This window comes from Lipophrys pholis (genome assembly GCF_963383615.2).
Source record: "Lipophrys pholis genome assembly, chromosome: 8".
NCBI classification, from domain to species: domain Eukaryota; kingdom Metazoa; phylum Chordata; class Actinopteri; order Blenniiformes; family Blenniidae; genus Lipophrys; species Lipophrys pholis.
This window is the reverse complement of record NC_137630.1, coordinates 2145511-2168041: the sequence shown is the minus strand read 5'-3', so window position 1 is coordinate 2168041 and position 22531 is coordinate 2145511. Positions and strand designations below refer to the sequence as shown.

Here is a 22531-nt window from a genome sequence, read left to right as displayed (position 1 = left end):
GGGCTCCACCGCCGGGATTGGGGGGGCTCCCGGGCCGCTCGGCCCCGAGGCCCTGCTCCGGCCGATCTCGGCTTGGCAGCTTTGATTGGGGCCTGGGGCGCTTTATCCTTCTCTTGTGGGCTCCTCTTGCCTGGGGGGGTCCTCTCTGTACTCTCTATCTGGTGCTTTCTGGGCGGGGGCGTGGCTCTCTGGCCTGGTTTGCTGGGGCCGCCGGGGAGGCGATGTCCAGGCCCGATGGCCTTGGGCCCCGGGTTAGGGTTAGGGACTCAGGCCTCCATCATATGTGGGACCAATTCAGATATTTACATCCGTTAAGGACGTATTAAAATCATTGGCGTATATTTACCTGTTTGTCTGTTCATCAAAACTACGGCACAGATTTTGTAGAAATTGTCACCTCAGATAGATAATAGACCCTTGAAGATGACATTGAATGTCAGAGGTGATCCAGATTCTGGATCAGGATTTCATTTTATAGGCTTTTAAGGATTACATCAAAACTACATGACAGATTTTCACCACATTTTCACCACTGACAGATGTTAGGCCAGCGAAAACCGCTTTAAAAGTTGGAGGTGCTCCAGATCAGGACTCTGGATCAGGATTGCACTTTCTATGCTTACCCAGCTACCAGGGCCGCATGGCGCTCTCCACATACTTTCATCCCGCGGCTTGGTACGGGAGACAGGACTGACTAGCCTCTACTGGTACACGCCCCCACCTGTCTACCTCACCTACTGCTTTTTCCATCAACTCTCCACTACTCACAACCCCAGCCTCTGCAATTCCAGTGATCACCACCATCTGCCACAACATCAACACACACACATCAACCTCAGCCACCTCATCCACACACCCTCAGCTCCACCCGTTACTAAACACAAACATACACAAATCATCAATATGGCTCTTTTTAACGTTCCACCTCTTACGAGCAAGACTTTTATTATAAACAATCTAATTTTAGATAAACAAACTCAACTGCCTTTGCTCTGATGCCCCAGCTGTTCTCAGAGGCCTCAACACAACATTTTTATTTTCTAGTTTCATTTACATGCTAAAGTAGGCTTTGTGGGCAAGCTAACATGCTAATATGCGGTTCGTGGATTAGCTAATATGCTAATGTGCAGTTTATGGACTAGAATGCAAATTGTGGATTAGCCAACATGTCAAAGCGTGAAATTCCTTCAAAATAAAAGTCCTTTCTTTTTCACAATGACAATGTTAACCTTCAAATTGGATATTGAATGTTTAGCTAGGCTAAGGGTGAGCCAGATTTACAAATAAAGGCCCAGAATATTTCAAAACTAATTAGCTAATTCGCATACACACTAATTAGCAAACCGACTAACGTTAGCATCCACACTACTTAGTAGGGATGTCCTGATCGCACTTTTTTGCCCCCGATACCGATCCGATTTTTCAGAATTGAGTATCGGTCGATACCGATACTTTCCCGATCCGATACTTACATTGCTATTACAAATATACTCAATCGTCTATTTTTGGAGCAACTATGAACACGGCTCAACTCGAGGCTTCAGGGCATGTAGTACACATGCCAGGCCTTTAGGGGCGCTGTGACTCACCAAACACAATAAAAACGCAGAAGAAGACAGACCACATAGAAATTTAGAAGTAGACTTCTGCACAAAAACACCTAAACCACTATATATAACTCTAGTTTTATAGATCTATGGCCCCGCTCCGCCTGCTTCTAGCTTCTGCAGCTCCACCGGAGCTTCTAGTCCCTGATTGTTGTGGTTATTAGGTGACGTTGTGGACCGCGGTAGGGGGAGGAGGGGGGCCATTACGTCATCTTTTTTTCCACGGATGATCGTCTTCGCTGAGCGTACTCCGCTGCATGTTTACTTTTTAGATGTCTTATCAAATTAGTTGTGTTAAACGAAGCTCTGGTGCTCCACCTCTCGGGACTGTGGTGAAGCTCTGGTGCTCCACCTCTCAGGACTGTGGTGAAGCTCTGGTGCTCCACCTCTCGGGACTGTGGTGAAGCTCTGGTGCTCCACGTCTCAGGACTGTGGTGAAGCTCTGGTGCTCCACCTCTCGGGACTGTGGTGAAGCTCTGGTGCTCCACCTCTCGGGACTGTGGTGAAGCAAATAGTACAACTGGGCGCTGGACTGGTTTGGTTGTCAACACTAAAATCCCTCCAGACTGCTGATATTTTATCCTCTCAATGCTTCAGGCTGCTGACGGCAGTTTACGGCAGGTCGCACACGGGGCTCGCTTTACGGCAGCTGACATGAAAATTTTTATTTAAATTTTTCTTTTTTTTCGATCGGCGGGGTGATCAGCTGGATTTTCCGATTCGCGATCACTCACAAATCACCAAAATCGGCCCTGATCCGATATCTACCGATCAGATCGGGACATCCCTACTAATTAGCATATGGGCTAATCCAATTGCCATCTCTGCCTGCCTACCTGCCGAACTGTCCTTGAGCAAGACAATGAACCCCAATTGCCTGGTTGAATGAAGTGAGAGAGTGAGTGGTTGGTGGTGGTCAGTGGGTGGATGTAGTGAGAGAGTGAGTGGTTGGTGGTGGTCAGAGGGTGAATGAAGTGAGAGAGTGAGTGGTTGGTGGTGGTCAGAGAGTTGATGGTGCAGATTAGCAGCCTCTCCTCCATCAGTCTGCCCCAGAGCAGCTGTGGCTACATACGTACTTTACCACCATCCAGTATGGAGGGAATGAATAATGCAATGTAAAGCATCTTTGAGTGTCCTGAAAAGCTCTATATAAAATCTATACATTATTGTGTTGCATCAGAGTCGGGTTCTGATCACAACCATATGATGACTGTCAGTCTTGAAGCCATTTGAAGACTTGGCAATGTTCAAGAATGCTATAGAGCAGGAAGTGCAATGTAAATAGACTGAACGTGATCAGACTGACCGTAAACTTGATATGCTGTATCAGAGTCCGACCCTCATCACAGCCATACAACAATTACAACCATCAGCCATGGCGCCACCTGCTGGAAACAGAAGTGGGGTGTACATGCTCAGATTGGGCTCTAAATTCACACGTAGCTTGAGAGTCTGCGTCTGATCACAGTCTAAAGACAGTCACAACCATCAGGCATAACGCACATGCATTAGCATACACACTAACTAGCATATACACTTACATTATCGTATGTGCAAATTAGCATAAACATTAACAGAGTGCTAATTAACATATGGGCTAACATTAGCATATGATACTCAGGAGGTGGGGGGGTTTAAGGCTAATTGCCCAGATTGTGTGATTATTATGTCCAGACAGTAACCTGAAAAGAGAAAATAAAGGGGGGGAAAAGAAAGTTTTTTATTTAAATACAAGTTTTATTAAGTGTTCTTGAAGTTTCAGTGGCAGAAGTCCAAATACAACTTATGCGCATAATTCGTCAAAATTATTTTAATATATAATGTTCTCTTTAATAAAAAGTCTGAATTGGGCAACATTTAGAATATTTTTTCAGTCTGGCTTGAAGATAGTCCTCTGAACAGTGCCACTGCCTGATAATCTCTAAAATCAGTGATGGGTTAGGTTAACAGCCCTGAACAAACTCTTTACAAGTGCCTTATGTTTGGTTTCATTCTGAAACTTACTTCCACATCAGTTTCCCTTTATGCCAAACTATAATTGATCTCCCCTGAACAATCAATAATCACTTATAACACAAATAATACGGGAGCCATTGCAACAGCACAAACTATTTACACATCAGCTGTCAGATGACATATCTGGTGAGTTTTCCAAAACCAAAAGAAATTGAAGCTGATTTGCAAAGATGAGAAAAGGAAGCCACTCTGCAGGTAGAGTTAGAAAATGATGTCGCACTGCTCCTGAGCAGCATCTTTTTCATCCACAGCCGTCTGAAACACCGTGGTCGCCTTCTCACACTCCTGATTCTTGAACTTGACTGGAATCTGCAGGAATGAAACCAGAAAGGTTTGAGTTGCCCCAGGCCACCCGAGCCACAGTTAAACAGGTTCAAGGGAATTTTCTGCAGAGTCAGCGATCACCTGGTTGCACACGGCTTTGCCGTAACGCACAAACGTTGCAAAATGTTCGCAGTTGAGAAAGAAGAGGTCGTATTTGAAGTCTTGATTGAGGAGGGCATCGCAGCGTTTCTTCATCACCTCCGCCTCCGACGCTGTGAAGTTGTGACGGTTGTTACTGATGAGGATGTGAGCTCCTTCTGGGACTTTGACCTCACCCAGCGGCACCCTGCGGATTCGGGTGGTTCCCAGCAGTAAGTCTCCACAGTACGGGAACCATCCCTCCAGAGTGCCTCGTATCCTCTGCATCATGTTTCCTTCCTCTGAAACACACAGCCGCTTCGTTCAATCTGCAGCCTCACTCAGAGCAGCAACATGTGTTCACTCAAATCTGACAGGCAAACATTTGATCTTCTATAAGTCATGTTGAAAATGTTGGAGGATAAAATATGGATCACAAACTATCAATGGGGATTTTTTAGGTTAACTTTCCCTCCTCTCCTGATCCAACAGTTCCCGGCAGTTACAGCGGGATACAAAACTATTGATCCCCCTAAACTTTTCCACATTTCATCACATGACAACCACAAAAGTAAATATAGTTTATTGGATTTTATGTGACAGATTAACACATTTATGGTTTTAAAATTTGTTACAAATAAAACAAATGATGGTATTAACTAAGGCCCTGTTTCCACGACAATGTTTCACGTGACAACACCTAATCCACTAAACAAAAGGAGAGTGTTTCCACTGCAGCAGCGGACACAGAGACAACGATGTAGTTAGTCTGCCGGGCCACTGGAGGGCGCTGTTGCTTGATTTTGTAATGAAACTACAAAGACATGAGCAGAGAGTAAAGAATATAAAGGTGAAGAAAATGGAGAGAACCTGACATCCGTATGGACTGATGAGGAACCGGATGATATCAGGGAGAGTCTCAACTATTAAACTACTGATCTGGAGGAAAAAACTAGAGTATGGACCACGGGTCGTACCGCTATGGGTCGTACCGCTATGGGTCGTACCGCTATGGGTCGTACCGCTATGGGTCGTACCACTACGGGTCGTACCACTACGGGTCGTATCACTACGGGTCGTACCACTACGGGTCGTACCACTACGGGTCGTACCACTACGGGTCGTACCACTACGGGGCCGCCATGTTTGTTTACAACTGGATGAGCAGGAGGGAGGGGAGATGAGCAGTAACAGGCTCTGTAGCCTCCATCAGTCTCTGCAGGAGGGATTTGCACCGTGAAAGAATCTTTCCACTTTGGGAGCCGGATTAAAAACTTTGTGGATACAGTGGATCAGAACACTGGTGCCGTGTAACGGACCCCCCAAAAGTGAAGGAAGTTTTGCGGATACACTCGAATTTGTTGTGGTGTAAACGGGGCCTAAGTATGGTGTACAAAGGTGCCCCTCCACCCTTAGCCAATACTTTGTAGAGTACTGGCCCAGGGGGGTCTTTCAGGGTCATTCTCAACCAGCTTTGAACGTCTTCAGACTGACATTTTCACCCATTCTTCTTTGTAAAACAGCTCAAGCTCAGTCAGATTGAACGGAGAGTGTGTGTGAACCTCAGATTGGGTTAAGAGATTTTCAGTTGGATGAAGGTCTGGACTCTGACTGGTCCCTTCTAACACAGGAACTTTCCATTGTGGCTCTGCTGGATGTTTGGGCTCGATGTCCTGCTGGAAGGTCACCCTCCGCCTCAGTCTCAAGTCTTTTCAGGTTTTCCTTCTCGAACCCTCACCATGTATTTGCCTCCATGAAGAACAGCATCCCCACAGCATGATGCTGCCTCTACCATGTTTCACAGTGGGCTGTGTTCAGTGCAGTGCTAGTTTTCATTTAGTCCTAAAAACTCTCAATTGTTCTCAGACCAGAGCTCCTTCCTCCACATGTTCTCCGTGTCGCCAACACGGCTTGTGACAAACTTCTTCTGGTTGATGTGTTATGGTGTGAAGATACAAACCAGAAGCCAAAATATGTCTTAATACTCATTTATTCATAAAGTAATGCAGATGTATCAGCCGAGAATTGAAGACGCAGCTTTCTTAGAAAATGTTTTTATCATTCCGGTACCATCTGCTCAGCCTGCCTGAGACAAACTACAAACCTGAATATAAAATGTCCATGTTGTGAAGGATTTATTTGAAGACGACACTGTTTTGTGAAGAATCTGATGTTTGCTTGGTATTTGAAGAAGTTTCCATGTGGTGAGTGTGGGTAAACCAGAAGTTTTATCTATGGATGTCTTCAGGAGAGAAACTCGTTTCAGTGATGGATTTGGTGACACTTCATATTTGAATATAACAACATGGTCGTGGCTCTTTGAGCTACAATAATTGGATACACGAGTTTTTTCCTCACCTGAAACTGCAAAATGGATCACGTGGCCGTCTTCATCGTACACTCCCCAGTGTGAATATCCGATGGGGTACGAAAACTCAATCAAGTCTCCAAACTTGGCAGTAGAGACAACTTCTTTAATCTGCATACACGAGTGTAAATAACAACAAAAGAGGCCGTTGGTGACAAGTTAGAGCTCCACTCCCATTCAGTCAGAAACAGGTCGAGCTGCATTACTCCAGAAACATGTTCCCAGCAGACACACCCACACGCACACGCACACACACACACACACATTCACGCACACACACACACACACACACACACATTCACGCACACACACACACACACACACACACATACACACCCACACATTCACGCACACACACACACACACACACGCACACACACATTCACGCACACACACACACACACACACACATACACACCCACACACCCACACACATTCACACATACACACCCACACACCCACACACACACACATTCACGCACACACACACAGATTCACATTACACACACTGTTATCAACTTTAGATAATAATCCTGGAAGCATAAAGATGACTTTGCAGTTTGTATAACCGCAGTGTATGCACACAGACACACACACATTCACATACACACACACACAAACAAACACACACACATTCACATACACACACATACACACACACAAACACACACATGTACACACGTACACACACACACACACACACACACACAAACACACACACATTCACATACATACACACACACACACAAACAAACACACACATACACACACACAAACACACACATATACACACGTACACACACACACACACACACACAAACACACACACATTCACATACATACACACACACACACAAACAAACACACACACATTCACATACACACACATACACACACACAAACACACACATATACACACACACACAAACACACCCACACATTCACATACACATTCACACCCACACACCCACACATTCACGCACACACACACACGCACGCACACACACACACACACACACAAACACACACATTCACGCACACACACACACACACTTACACACACAGATTCACATTACACACACTGTTATCAACTTTAGATAATAATCCTGGAAGCATAAACATGACTTTGCAGTTTGTATAACCACAGTGTATGCACACAGACACACACACATTCACATACACATACACACACACACACAAACAAACACACACACATTCACATACACACACATACACACACACACACACACACACAAACACACCCACACATTCACATACACATACACACACACATACACACGCACACACACATTCACATACACACAAACATACACATACACATACATACACACGCACACACACATTCACATACACACACACAGACACACACACACATACACAGACACACACACATTCACATACACACACATACACACACACACACACACAAACACACCCACACATTCACATACACATACACACACACATACACACGCACACACACATTCACATACACACAAACGCACACACACATTCACATACACACACACAGACACACACACAGACACACACACACATACACAGACCCACACACACTCTCTCTAACCTGCTCCTGGTTGTCCATGGCTCAGTGTCTGACCTCCTGTTCTAACTCTTCTGGTTGTGCTAAACAGGTTTAGATTGAGAGGGGAGGAGGAAGGGAGGAGGAGTAGAGAAGGAAGAGAGGAGGAGAAGAAGAGGTGACAGCTGATTGGATGATGCTTTCAATAAACCTCAAGAGTTACCAGTTAACAGTACCAGTCAACCTGATTTTCTTTTCTCACAGCATCTCCGAAGTTGTTGATATGTTGGTGAGATGTCTCCTCTTCCTCTCTGTCTCCTCTGTCTCCTCCTTCTCTCTGTCTCCTCTTCCTCCTCTCTGTCTCATTCTCTGTCTCTTCTCTTTCTCCTCTCCGTCTCCTGGCAGTTGTTGGTTCTATTAGAATGGCTCTACCAGGGAGTTTTGATTCTCTGAGTTTATCTTCAGAGGATCAATAGAATCAAGTTCGGAATTAAAAAAGCTGCTGCAGCATCTGCAGCCAAATCAACCTGACTGGGGCTAATGCTAATGCCAAGACAAGTGTGTATATATATATATATATATATATATATATGTGTGCGTGTTTTATGATTTATCTAATTTAGTTCCTGTTTCAAATAAACCTCAAAAACCACACAAAACTTGTAGAGTAAACAGACCAGTCACTAAAAACTTAATAGGAAGATGTTTCAGCATCTTCCTATTGATGCACGAAGCTCCCTGTGCTTCATGCCTCCAGGTCCTGGAGACGGTGGAAATGGTGTGAATGCACAAAAGACTGAAATGACTCAGACTCCTTGTTCACTTAGAACAGGGGTAGGGAACCCTGGTCCTCAAGAGCCGCAGCCCTGCATGTTTTCCATGTCTCCCTGCTCAAACACACCTGAGTTATCATGATGAACCACTGCAGAAAGCTTGATAATGAACCAATAATTGCTGTCAGCTGTGTTGATGCGAGGACACATTGAAAACGTGCAGGACTGCGGCTCTTGGGGACCAGGGTTCCCCACCCCTGACTTAGAAGAACGACTCATAAACCCTTGCGTCGGTTTTAGGGCTCAGGTTTCCCATCACTACTGTCCAGCCAGTTCCCGTCCAGCAGGCCCGTCTCTCTGCTTCTCTGAGGGAGTCTCAGGACACTTCTTGGCCTCCGCAGGGTCCAGCAGCCGTGCAGTGGGGACAGTCTAGATGCCCTAGAAAAGTCGACGGCGAGCCTGCCTGTCGCTGTAGGAGTGGGACCGATGTCTGGCTGGCTGGCCTTCCCCTGGCTCCTCACCAGCAGTTGTTTCCATAGTTTCTGTTTCCTGAATCCCGGCTTCCCAGAGCCCTCCGAGACCGAGTCCCGGCTTCCTAGAGCCGTCCGAGACTGAGTCCCGGCTTCCCAGTGTCATGGGACGGAACTGAGGCTCAGGCGCAGACAGCAAAACAGGAGACACAAAAATTTAGTTTTCACCGATTTATTTGAACCAAAAGAAGAGCGGAGAAACCAAAAACTACCAGAGCCCCTAGTGGGATGGTGGTGCAACTATAGGTAAGAAAAAACTACTAAGGCAAAAACTAATACTAAGATTTAAACAGAAAACTATCAGGAAACTCCTGACGGAAAAGCTACTGGAAAAGTAAATGCCACTAAGCAGACTCTGGGGGGCTAAACTAACCGCATAAAACATAGAGTACTAACGCAAAGGAATCGCAGCCAAAGAGGACGGACGGAGGAGTCTGGCACAGGAGTGGGGAGAATCGGCTGAAGACTGGTAAGAGTAGAGGGGATCGTTGTTCCAGGCGGTAGAGGGGAATCCAACGATGAGGAGGGTCAGAATGAGGTAGGTTTACGGTTTGGCGTTGCTTAGTGGTCGCCCGGTGTTTATGTAGAGGTGTGAGTACTTGCAGGTGGGGAGGCCACTCCCTGTCGCAGCTGGAAGCAGTTGAGGTGATTGGAGGTGAGAGGTCAAGCCAATGAGGCAGAGAGGCCACCAGATGGTGCCAACGGCCCAAATTAGGTTTAAGAAGTGGAGGGCATGACACCCAGAGCCGTCCGAGACCGAGTCCCGGCTTCCCAGAGCCCTCCGAGACGAGTCCCGGCTTCCCAGAGCCGTCCGAGACCGAGTCCCGACTTCCCAGAGCCCTCCGAGACCGAGTCCCGGCTTCCCAGAGCCCTCCGAGACGAGTCCCGGCTTCCCAGAGCCCTCCGAGACCGAGTCCCGGCTTCCCAGAGCCCTCCGAGACGAGTCCCGGCTTCCCAGAGCCGTCCGAGACCGAGTCCCGGCTTCCCAGAGCCCTCTGAGTCCCAGCTTCCCAGAGCCCTCAGTTTTCGAGCCTTCCCAGTGTCACGGACCGCGGTGAACCCAAACGCAGACTCGGATCAGCTCACAGAGCTTATTAAGATCGGGGCTTACAAAATCCTCAAGGAAGTCCAGAGGTGCAGACATCAAAATCAGGCAGGAGTCATTAAGACAGAAAAATCCAGAAAAGAGCACACGTGGAAAGTCAGGAGACAAGACATACTACGACTGATGATCCAACAACCAAACAACTGGAAACAGGGCTGAAACACACACAGGGAGGGGAAGACACAGGTGTCCCATCTACACTAATTAGAAACAACAGAGGGAAGGGGAGCAGGAAGGACAAGTGTACAGAGGCTGGACCAAGACAGGCGACTTCCAAAATAAAACAGGACGAGGGACAAACATGTAAGAGACGCAGACTTGATAGAGGCACACAAGGGACGTTTACACCGAGCCTTCTGAGTCCTGAGTCCCAAACTTTATCAAATAAATGACCCCCGTGACCCGGAAACGGATAAGCGGGAGAAAATGAATGAATGGATGGATGGATGGATGGATGGATGGATGGATGGATGGATGGATATTGTTCTCCGTGTCCCCAGGTGTCTCTGAGTCAATTTCCAAATGTGTGTACTGAAGCACTTATTCAGAATTATAAATTACATGGTGTACGTAGGTGGGCTTCAAGTAATCATGGAAACAATGCCACAGTGAATCTATTTGAAAATATGGTGGTGTTTGCTCAAAACAATTGGATTTCTTCTTTTTTTTATGACAAGTCCATGATCAGAAGCATCTGTTGTTACCACTGTCAGTTGGTTTGGGTCGAAAAGCTTCAGCCTCGGGCTGTGACAACCATAACATTGACTTGTCTGAAGTTCCTCTGTGCTGCCTCATCCCAGTTGAATGTAGTGTTCTTCAATAGCACAGGCCACATGGTTCCACCAAGCTGGCGTAATTAGAAATAAACTTTGCTGTACCATGCACTTAGGCCCAGGAACCGGCGCAAGGAAGCTGCAGCAGCCGGTGCAGGTGGAGTCAGGATCGCTGTGACATGGTCATCATTCCACTCCAAGCCTGCAGGTGAGAGTCTGTAACCCAGAAGTTCAATGTAGTTCGGCGGAAGAGACATTTTTACACGTTTAACTTCAGACCCTCATCCTGGAGGTACAACATCATCCAAGTAACATAGAACGCCTTCAATCCACAGACGACTTCCCAAAGAGGACGTCATCATTTTTTTAAATGCAGCAGGGGCGGAGCATAGTCCATAAGGTACTCTGCAGTACTGGTACAAGCCTTCATGAGTAATGAACGCAGTAATCCTTCTGCTCTCCTCATGCAGTTCCAATTGATGGAAGGTGCTTTTCAGGTCCAAGGTGCAATATAGTACAGACCCTGCAGTTCTGACAAGGAGGCTTCAATTAGTGGTAAAGGATGCCTGTCGGGAATCACTGCTTTGTTAGGTTCACTCACCTGCACACGTATACGGACCCTTCCATTTCTCTTTCTGGTGACAACAATGGGGGACACAATTGGGGACAACAATGGGGGACAACAATGGGGGACACCCATTCAGATGAACCACCTTTTTTCAATGGTTTCCTGTTCTTGCAGTTAATTCAGTTCTTTGGTTACAGCCTCACGCACCGAAAGCGGCAAGTGGCAAAGTTTTTGTTGTACAGGTTTCCCCTCTGGAGTGGTTTGTACTTTAACCACAAAGTTTTTTGTAATTTTTGTAACAGCAGGTAATTGTCGAACAGCTTTTTCCAAGCAGCAGAAGGTATCTTCGGATCTCCAGGACACTGCAGAAAAGCTGGAGGAGGTTTCAACGTAAGAAAAGACATCTTCTTTCACTCTTTTGTCCTCGTCTTCACTTGTTTCTATTCTATTTTTCTAGGTTTCGATTTCATAATAAACATGAACAAGATTGATTAATACAGACAGATTCCATCTATATTTCACTTCTCCTCTCCTCTTCTTCTCCCCCAATACGCTTGTTAGCCAACAGCGCCACCAGTGGTGCAACACCATAACCAGTCCACAACCTCTACATAAGCAGTATACATAATCTGAACGCAACATCTGGCCCAAAAATGATTTGAGAAACATTATATTAAAGACTTCTCCTCCGACTCAATGAACGTATGACAAAGACAATTCTGGAAATATTTTTATTGAAAATACTCTTTTTATGTGCCATTTTGATGAATCATCACAAATACAGGTATTTACTCTCAATGCGCGTTAGTAAACCTTTCCAGGCCTGAAGGTCATGACATGGTCAGATGATCATGTGATCAGATGTTCAGGTGATCCGTTGGTGTGGAGATAGATGCTGTGGTTTGAGGCCTCCTGTAGCTGGAGAATCATTTATTCTACCCCCTTCATAAACTCCAGGAACTCTGTCAAAGACAACAAAAGAGTGAAAATGTAAAATAAAACATTAAAGTGGATAGTTTTTAACGTAGAAATACATGTTATTCTTGGTTCTCAACCCGCCCCTGAGGTACCTACTTCAGGTGTGTGAGAAACATTATGCAGGATTGGTTTTAATCTATGCTAAACTTCAAAAAGTCACAAAAGTAAAAATAATTGTACTAATCCTTTCATAAAAACAGTTTGGTCATTTTCATTTCTTAAAATGTTTTAATAAATGGTAAACAGTCAATGTGTTCTGGGTGTTCCACTCAGTAAACCTGTTGTATACTTTAAATTGCTGTTTTGTGTTCCAATACTTGTATTGTTAGTCTTTTAATAACCGCTTCCCATGGCAATTACTAATATTACTCGTAACAACATAAACCTAACTTTAAACACCTTTATAATCTCTTCCGTCTTCACTCTTTTATATGTTTCTTGTATCCTGTAGTCGCTCTCAAATATTACAAAATCTGGTAGATGATCACTGATATCAATAATTAATAATCCACTTATTGTTTTATTGTGTATTACTTTAGTGAACATGCTATCTATTAATGTGGCTCTGTGTGAAGTGATTCTACTGGTCTGGTGATTTTAGGTTAAAGACTCAGACTGTACATCGTATCGACAAACTCTTTCGTTGGTTTATGATTATTTGGGCTCATCAGATTGATGTTAAAATCCCCACAGATAAACAAGTTTCCTCAGCCGACTCCCTGAAGATATCTAAGCTGGAACCTGGTCTTCTGCAGACGCAGCTGACAATTACAGTCTTTTTCTTTACTGTATTTAGTTCTACTATTATGCATTCAAATACATCTTTCAATACTGTTGTCATATTTCCCACCACACGCAGCTCCCCCTCCAACGGTCCTCCCCTCTCTGTTTAAGTCAGGGCTGTCAAACCCAGTCTAGAGGTGCAGCCCTGCACGTTCTCCACGTCTCCCTGCTTCAACAGGCTGATTATAATGAGCAGCTGGTTCTCTGGTTCTCTGGTTCTCTGGTTCTCTGGTTCTCTGGTTCTCTGGTTCCCTGGCTCTCTGGTTCTCTGGTTCTTTGGCTCTCTGGTTCTCTGGTTCTCTGGCTCTGTGATGAACCATCAGGACATTCAGGTGTTAAAGGGAGACATGAAAACATGCAGGGCTGCACCTCCAGGATCTGAGTTTGACACCCCTGGTTTAAGTAGGTTAACTCGTATCCACGTTTCAAAGATCGCAAAAACACTGAAAGGTTGATTGAACTAGATACTGTTTGATTTGACTGAAGTTTGAATACAAGCTCCTGCTGTTGGAATGTATGACAGAGAGTTCATTGTCTGTTTGAACGGTCCTGTTGATCTGATCCTCTGAGCAGCAGCAGTTGTAGAACTTATGGTCCAGGGGTCTAGACTATGACTCAGAATTTTGTCTTATGGAGATAACTTCAGGATTAACTCTGGTTTTCTGTATTGCAACGCTCTTTCACGTCTCACCAGGATAAATCACCATGGTAACTGACTCTGAATATCTAACCTGCTCCGGAGCAGGATATGTTCTGGATAAGATCATAGTGAGTGTAAAAGACCAATCATATGTGTTGTGACCCGCCCATTCTTAGAGGATCCTGATTTAGGCGTGGATTCAGAGCAGAGCAGAGCAACAATCTTTTTGACAGAACCCAATAAATCCTGGTCACTGAGCTTTGAAGGATGTTCTTGTTCTTGACTTGTTCCAGGTCTGTTTGGCTCCACAAGGGTTGATCTGGAATAATGAGCTTAATAATAATGCTCACGCTGACAGAACTGCACAAACAGGAATTTATGGAAGCAGAACGTATGGTTACATTGTAACCGTGGTTCTCTGAGTGAGAGACTATCTCTCCACCCAGTTACATATTTGATATGTATGGGGAATGACCGTCAGGGTACATGGATATTTTTGTAAGACACTCCGGCTTGCCCAGTCACGCCCCACACGTTACCTATTAAGCACCTGTGTGGGCGTGAATTCAGTGATAGTTTTGATCGACACGTGTCTCCGAGCGGCCAAAAGAGCTGGAGAGTTAGACTCTCACTCAGAGAACCACGGTGACAATGTAACCATACATTCTCTATCGTCTCAAGACTATCTCTCCATCCAGTTACATATTCCATATGTATGAGGGAACTCTTTAAGACACCCCGTGAGGAGGCGGTGCACGCCATAACCCAATACACCGAAATGTGACAGACGAACTATTTACAAATGTACACTATTTACATGCCGACCAGATGATGCCCTGCAAGACACAAGGGCTAAGCCTGAAAGGTAGAGGGACTGCTTAGGTCGGACCGCAAGACGCCAGAAAGACCCAAGGAACCTCGATAAGGCTGTGCAAGACGCAAAGGCCAACACCGTCAAGAAGACGTAGGTCGATGAGGAATCACAAAGGAGACCCTACACAATGGCAGAGGCCTGATCTCTGTCCAGTCATCTACCGATGAGCCACGCCCAGCACTCGCTCCGCAAAGGAGGGACTAGCGGCTACATTTAGGTGGTAGAACTTAACAAAGGTGGACTCAGATTACCATGTGGCAGCTGCACATATGGCAGCCAGTGAAGCACCTCGCCATAAAGCCCATGAGGTAACCATGCCACGGGTTGGGTGTGCCCGAACACCGGACGGGACAGGCATCCCCGAGCGCATATACGCCCGCTGGACTGTTTCCACAACCCAGTGGGACAGTCTAGATTTCGACAGGGGCCTGCCCAATTTACTGGTGTCAAAGGAGACAAAAAGCTGATCGGTCTTCCTATAAGACCGTGTGCGCTGGATGTACTCTGCCAGAACCCTAACTGGGCATAGCATAGACAGGCTCTGGTCCTCCTGGTCTCCCTCAACGTTAGTAAGAGAGCGCAGCTCAATCGACTGGGACAGGTGGAATTCGGATAAAACCTTGGGCAGAAAAGCTGGGTTTGGGATGGAGAATTACACCCCCCACCCCCCCGGCAAGAACCTGCAGCAGTCGCTGTGAACTGAAAGTGCATGGTGCTCACTCACTCTCCTTGCAGAGGTTATTGCCAACAGACATGCAGTCTTTAAGGAAAGCCATTTCAACCCTGCCACCCCAAGAGGTTGGGAGGGGGGGATGCTGAAGTGCAATAAGGACCATACTTAAGTCCCATGGAGGGACCAAGGGCCTTTTCCTGTGGACTCTAAGTCTCTGGCCAGACCACCAGTCTGAGTCCTGCGGGGACGGGGCAGAACAGGGTTCCGCTGGCCTGAGACAGTAGGTCCCTCAGAAGTGGGAGCACCCATGGTGTTCCTTCCAACAGAGGTGGAATCTCTGAGAACCATGGCATGTGGGGCCACAGGGGAGCCACTAATTGGGCTTTTCCACCAAAAAGAACCAGGAGCTAGTTCGGGGCCAGTGCCAGAGCCGGTTCTTAAATGGGCACCACCAAAGAACCGGTTCTTTTTCCACCGTTAACGGAGCCAAGTGAGAGCTACGTCATTGCATCACTCCAAAACGTGAAACGTCACTGATTTCAACTATTTCGCACTGACAGGTACAAGGAGATGGACTGTATTCATCGGGTTAGTCCGGGTCGCTCCATCTAGTTTGTCCTGAACCTCAGATGCACCAAAGAGAAAGAAGACATTACGTCTCTTCTTGTCTCTATTGGTGTTTTTTTATGTCTGTCTTGTTTTAGTCTGGAGCCCCGGAGTGGTCATAGAGGGGGAAAAAAAATAACGCGTGGATGAGTTTGGGGCTTATTTTTCAACATTTGGGCATTACATTGTGAATTTCTGCTCCTTTCACTTTATTTCTGGGCGTGTCTGAATCAAATGCTTCAACATCGCAGAAGAATGGAGGTTTACAGTGATAGAACGAAGCTCTAAAAGCTGTTTCCATGGTAACCTCCGTAAACACTGATTAAAGTTCTCCTTCACATGAAGCCGTTAAAAGGCTCATTTTATACCTATAAAATCCAAGCTTTCATTTACAGTGGTATGTAATTTGTTTAGTAGTTCCTGATGAACCAAAAGTATTCATCATAAAGAAGTTCTGTGGGTTAGAAAATAATATTGGAGCGTCTCGGAGCGGAGCGTAATGCAGCAGCACACTGCCTTGCTCAGCGGCTGCAGCGCCTCAGCCGGCGGTCAGAACGCTAATAAGACCTGGACGTGACGTTAGTTAAAATAATTTCACCATGAAAAGTGTAAAAAATAAATGACAATGGAAAACTGCTTCTAAATTATAGCCGAGGTAGCTGACTGACAGCGGAGGAGCGCGGCAGCGCTCTCGAGAGCCGCGGTTCCGCGAACGCGAATTAAATAATCCCGTTCCCTCGTATTATTAACTTCAGGGAACGACTTATTATATCATTCCCACGCGTATTTTTTATTTTTTTCTCTATAACCACTCCGGGGCTCCGTGTTCGCTGGAGTTTTCAGAAAGCCGGTTCAGCCTCGCTTCCGCCTTTTAGGCAGCGATACCTCCAGAAATAACTCCAGAGATACCTCCAGAGATAACTCCAGAGATAACTCCAGAGATACCTCCAGAGATAACTCCAGAGATACCTCCAGAGATACCTCCAGAGATAACTCCAGTGATACCTCCAGAGATACCTCCAGAGATACCTCCAGAGATAACTCCAGAGATAACTCCAGAGATACCTCCGCCCCCAGCCAATGACGCGTCGGGTCCCAGTCTAGCTCCTCTCTGGTCCAGTAACGAAGTGAGGCCAGCGTAGCACCAGTTTAGCCCCTGTTTGGCCGGGGCTTTGGCAGTGGAAAGACAAAGAACTGGTGCTAAGGCTGGCCCTGGACCAGAACTAGAACCTGGTTCTTTCCAGTGGAAAAGCCCCCTAAGAGCAGCTTTACTCTGTCCACCTTGATCCTTTGGAGGAGGGGTGGGAGAAGACCGAAAGGGGGAAAGACGTAGAGCAGAGCGTTGGGCCACTGGTGTGCCAGAGCATCCCATCCCAGAAGTGGATTGTCATTCCTGAGAGAGAAGAAGAGTCGGCAATGTGTGGACTCCCTCGAAGCAAACAGGTCGACGACTGCCCTGCCGAAGCGACGCCAGATCTCCTCGACTACCTGAGGATGGAGCCGTCATTCCCCCGGATGTGGGCCCCCTCTCGACATGATGTCTGCTGCTGTGTTTGACAGTCCTGGCACATGTACAGCTCTGAGTGAGCAAAAGAGTGGGTAAGCCCACTGCCACAGTTGGGTTGCCAGCTTGCAAAGGGCAGGGGAACCTCGGCCTCCCTGCCTGTTGATGTACGTCTGTTTCATGTGAACGCTCTGATCCTGAAGGGAAACTCTGGTTGAACTTGTGAGTTGATAACCTGCTTCATGTTAATGCTGATCAGGATCCAGGGTGAGTTAACAAGGTAACGGAGAGATATTCTGGGTCTGTTAATCCGTCATATCGGCCCCTGGTCCCCATCATCCTTCATGTCCTGATGTTTATACTAAGTGTAATTAAATGATTTCAGTTCTGAGTGATAACACACACACTCACACACACACACACACACACACACACACACACACACACACACACACACACACACACACACACGCGCACGCACACACACACACCTAATTTAAATGCCCGATAAGGGCTAGGAAGAAGTCAAACTTATCTCGTCCTGGCCCTTCTCCAATAATCACATTTTAGAACCATCCTTCTGTATTAAAAATGAACATCTCAGTGTATTTCTGTTTGACCCTGGTTGACCCTGATTTTACATCTTCTACTGCTTGTTACTGTCCAAAAACATCATAAAAACCATCAAATGAAAATGATTTTCAAAAAGATTCTAAAAATCTTTTTATTGATTTATTCTGTAATTACCACTTGTGCCCAATAAAGAGCTGAAACCAACGTGAGACTCGAACTTGATCAACGTCTCTCAGAAAAAAACAAACAGGACAATTAGTCTGTTCTTGGACTTAGTTTGGATTTAGGAGGAATACATTTTATGTTTTCAACTGTTTTCAGCAGATTTCCATCTACGTCTGTAATCAGTTGTTCTACCGTCATAATCGATTTTTCCATCGTTGTTTTTGTCTCCGTCCTTCATGAGCTCCTCGATGTCGTCCTCAGTGATGGTCTCTCCGGTGGACGCCAGCATGGTCTTCAGCTCCTCCAGGTCGATGTATCCGTCTCCATTCCTCAACACAACAACGACACGGCCTTCAGCTCAGACCTGCTCTCACACATGACTGCTGCTCACTCACACAACTTTTCTTTGAACCTACTTATCAAACATGCGGAAGAGTTCCGCCAGCTCTTCTTCTGACTTTCCTTTACTCTCCTCCTTCATGCAGCGCACCATCATAACCAAGAACTCGTCAAAGTCCACTGTCCCACTGCCTGTGGACAGACGCTGCGTTATCACACTGGTTGGATGAGCTGGGCACACAGTGCAGTCCGCCTCGCTCACTCACCGTCTTCATCCACCTCATCGATCATCTCCTGGAGCTCCTCCGGGGTGGGGTTCTGCCCCAGCATCCTCATCACCTTCCCCAGCTCCTTGGTGCTGATGCAGCCGTCCTCAGCATCCTGGATGAAGATATCGAACGCAGCTTTGAATTCTGTAGCAAGAAAACAAAAACTAAATCACAAACATGAACTAGGATCTCAAAGGTTTTGATGATTTGACACCCGGCAGCTCCCATCGGCTCGGGGCCAGCGACAGGCTGCTCAGCACTGCAGGACTTTATTCAACCTGCCAGACGAGATCATGTGGTCGAGGTTTACCACAAAATTTAACTTGACTTCAGTAGATGATGTTGACCTCTGTGTAAATGTTTTAGATTAGATTTTCCAAACCACATTGCTCTTTCTGTTATCTCACTTTGTGTTTCACTCGACCTGATGTTTGGACCAGCAGAGCTTCAGAAGGGTCAAAGTAGAATTTTGTTTTTTTTGGTTCTCCTTCCTTCATGTTTGTCTTCTGTCCTGTGGCCACCAGGTATGAAATAATGAAGATTTAAACTTTTGGACTTCATCCTACACTCTGTGCTATTTAGTTGTGCTCAATGACACTTTTTATCTCCTTTTAAAATATATATATTTTTTGAATTTGCAGTGCACAGAAACATCATTTACTGCAGTTCAGTGAGTTTTTTTTAATGATATGTATGTAATGTGCAGAGAAAGCAAAGTCTCTGCTGTTTCACATCATAATATACAGGATGTGCAGCTTGTATTGTGGACGTTTGTGTTGTTGTTGTTGTTGTTGTTGTTGTGTAAAAGATTTCAGTCCCATGGTGGAGAGACAGACACCAGACAGACAGATATCTAATTTATTATTGACCCGAAAGAAACTTTTACTGACAGAAATTAATGATAATCAACTTTCCATAAAATGAGATGTTTCTAATTGTTATTCTAGAAAGTATTGAGTTCAGTGTCCTGTAAAGAGTGAAGGACTTTATCTCCAATGTAACTTAACACGCAGTTTTCAGCTGCTGTGGATCTGTGTCAGGTGAGTCTGAAACTCTAGGCACAGTCCTGTGGTCTGCTGTGATGATGATGATGATGAGGGTGATGAAGCTCAGATCTTGGGTTCAGTCCAGACCTCTCTGTATGAACTTTGCATGTTTTATCTGTGCACAGGAGTTTTTCTCCCCTGGTAATTCAGTTTAATTTACTTCAGTTAGCTGGTCAGTGTGAATGTCCACACCCTGCTGTGGACGGCTCCTCTGGCCTGGCAAACCTCAACTCACACATTGTTAGCTGGGATCGAGTCCTGAACCCTGAAACCAAGAGACCCAGAGACCCAGAGACCCAGAGACCCAGAGACCAAGAGACCAAGAGACCCAGAGACTCTGAAATCATAGGACCCTGGGACTCTGATATCCTGGGACCCTGGGATTCTGAAACCCTGGGACCCAGGGACCCTGGGACTCTGATATCCTGGGACTCTGATATCCTGGGACTCTGAGACCCTGGGACTCTGAGACCCTGGGACCCTGAGACCCTGGGACTCTGGGACTCTGAATAGATGGATGGATCATTTATAATCTCCTCACCATTTTTCTGCTCCTCCGTCAAATTCTCCACCTGCAGGGAAACCAGATCAAAAATCAATCTTAGTCTGTGACTCTAAGCCTGTAGCTCTACAATCTGTATGTCTAAAGCCCGTAGCTTTACAATATCTGAATCTACAATCTGTATGTCTTTATTCTGTGACTCTACAGTCTCTAGCTTTACAATCTGTATGTCTACAATCTGTTGATCTACAATCTGTAGGTCTACAATCTGTGACTCTACAATCTGTAGGTCTCTAGTTTGTAGGTCTCTAGTCTGTAGGTCTACAGTCTGTAGGTCTACAGCCTGTGACTCTACAGTCTGTAGGTCTACAGCTCAGTAATGTTGGCCTGCAACATGATGCTGCTTTCTTCACTTTCTATTCCTGTTTCATAGTTTGGAGGCGACCAGCTGTTCTCTTCCCCACATAAAACTGTCCGACTGCTCTTTGTTCCAAAACGTCTGTCTCTCCATTAGTCTGTCTCTCCATCAGTCTGTCTCTCCATCAGTCTCTCTCTCCATCAGTCTGTCTCTCAATCAGTCTGTCTCTCAATCAGTCTGTCTCTCCATCAGTCTGCTTCTCCATCAGTCTCTCTCTCCATCACTCTGTCTCTCCATCAGTCTGTCTCCCAATCAGTCTGTCTCTCCATCAGTCTGTCTCCATCAGTCTCTCTCCATCAGTCTGTCTCTCCATCAGTCTGTCTCTCCATCAGTCTCTCTCTCAATCAGTCTGTCTCTCCATCAGTCTGTCTCCATCAGTCTGTCTCTCCATCAGTCTGTCTCCATCAGTCTGTCTCTCCATCAGTCTGTCTCTCCATCAGTCTCTCTCTCCATCAGTCTGTCTCTCCATCAGTCTGTCTCTCCATCAGTCTGTCTCTGCAGATCAAACTTGTCCTGATCTATTTCTCAGCTATTTGGATCAATGGCTCTAAATGAAATCAGCACGCGGTTTTAAAAGTAGGAAAAGTTTAAGAACCTTTAACATCTACTCCACACATGCACACACACACACACACACACACACACACACACACACACACACACACACACACACACACACACACACACACACACACACACACACACACACACACACACACACACACACACACACACCTGGTGACTTTGAGCAGAGGAAGGTGGATTAATTTGTGGCTGCAGCTGCAGGTTAGAGGAGGATTGAATTTAGGAATAATCCCCCCCCCCCCCCCCCCCCCCCCCCCTCTCCCTCCCCATCAGTCTGTTGTGTAATCTACACGTGTTAACACTCTCCTCTTCACTTCCTTCCTCCTGTGAAGAAATGAAGTGATGGCGGCCTAGGTGGTACTCACCGCTGCTTTATACACGTCATCCATGGCGACTGCTGCGCTCCGGCCTCAGAACCTCCTCTGGAAGCTAGAACACTAGAACAGTGACTGAAGAACAACTGACCCCAACTTATTGTGGGACGAGTGTGGCTCTAAAAACACTCCTGACACATCCCGCAAAACTCTAGGGTGAGCAAGGAGACAGAGAGAGAGGGAGGGGGGGAGACAGAGAGAGGGAGGGGGGGGACAGAGAGAGGGAGGGAGGGACAGAGAGAGGGAGGGAGTTAGGGAGGGAGAGAGGGAGATGGAGGGAGAGAGAGAGAGAGAGAGAGGGATGGACATAGAGAGGGAGGGGGGAGAGAGAGGAGGAGGGGGGGGGACAGAGAGAGAGGGAGGGAGTTAGGGAGGGAGAGAGGGAGATGGAGGGAGAGAGAGAGAGAGAGGGATGGACATAGAGAGGGAGGGGGGAGAGAGAGAGGAGGAGGGGAGGGGACAGAGAGAGAGGGAGGGAGGGAGAGAGGGAGATGGAGGG

The 22531-nt window shown here is 46.3% G+C and overlaps 2 protein-coding genes across 4 annotated transcripts; both read right to left on the bottom strand.

The window, feature by feature from the left end:
• Positions 1 to 3303: 3303 nt before the first annotated feature.
• Positions 3304 to 8075, bottom strand: LOC308113952 (phospholipase A and acyltransferase 4-like). Of its 2 annotated transcripts, XM_080470537.1 has the most exons (5): positions 8000 to 8064; positions 6384 to 6504; positions 4223 to 4327; positions 4029 to 4159; positions 3305 to 3932 (listed from the first exon to the last, which is right to left on the bottom strand). In XM_080470537.1, exons 1-5 carry the CDS (start codon positions 8015 to 8017, stop codon positions 3825 to 3827), a joined length of 483 nt encoding a protein of 160 aa, XP_080326663.1. In that variant the 5' UTR covers positions 8018 to 8064; the 3' UTR covers positions 3305 to 3824. The 2 variants fall into 2 exon arrangements, with proteins under 2 accessions (XP_080326662.1, XP_080326663.1); XM_080470536.1 differs by having other exon boundaries at positions 3304 to 3932; positions 4029 to 4327; positions 8000 to 8075.
• Positions 8076 to 12416: 4341 nt separating this feature from the next.
• LOC308112766 (troponin C, slow skeletal and cardiac muscles-like) lies at positions 12417 to 22311 on the bottom strand. Of its 2 annotated transcripts, none has more exons than XM_080468518.1 (6): positions 22024 to 22311; positions 20695 to 20725; positions 19105 to 19251; positions 18916 to 19030; positions 18692 to 18828; positions 12417 to 12665 (listed from the first exon to the last, which is right to left on the bottom strand). In XM_080468518.1, exons 1-6 carry the CDS (start codon positions 22045 to 22047, stop codon positions 12634 to 12636), a joined length of 486 nt encoding a protein of 161 aa, XP_080324644.1. In that variant the 5' UTR covers positions 22048 to 22311; the 3' UTR covers positions 12417 to 12633. The 2 variants fall into 2 exon arrangements, with proteins under 2 accessions (XP_080324644.1, XP_080324645.1); XM_080468519.1 differs by having other exon boundaries at positions 19105 to 19219; positions 22024 to 22190.
• Between the last annotated feature and the right edge of the window lie 220 nt (positions 22312 to 22531).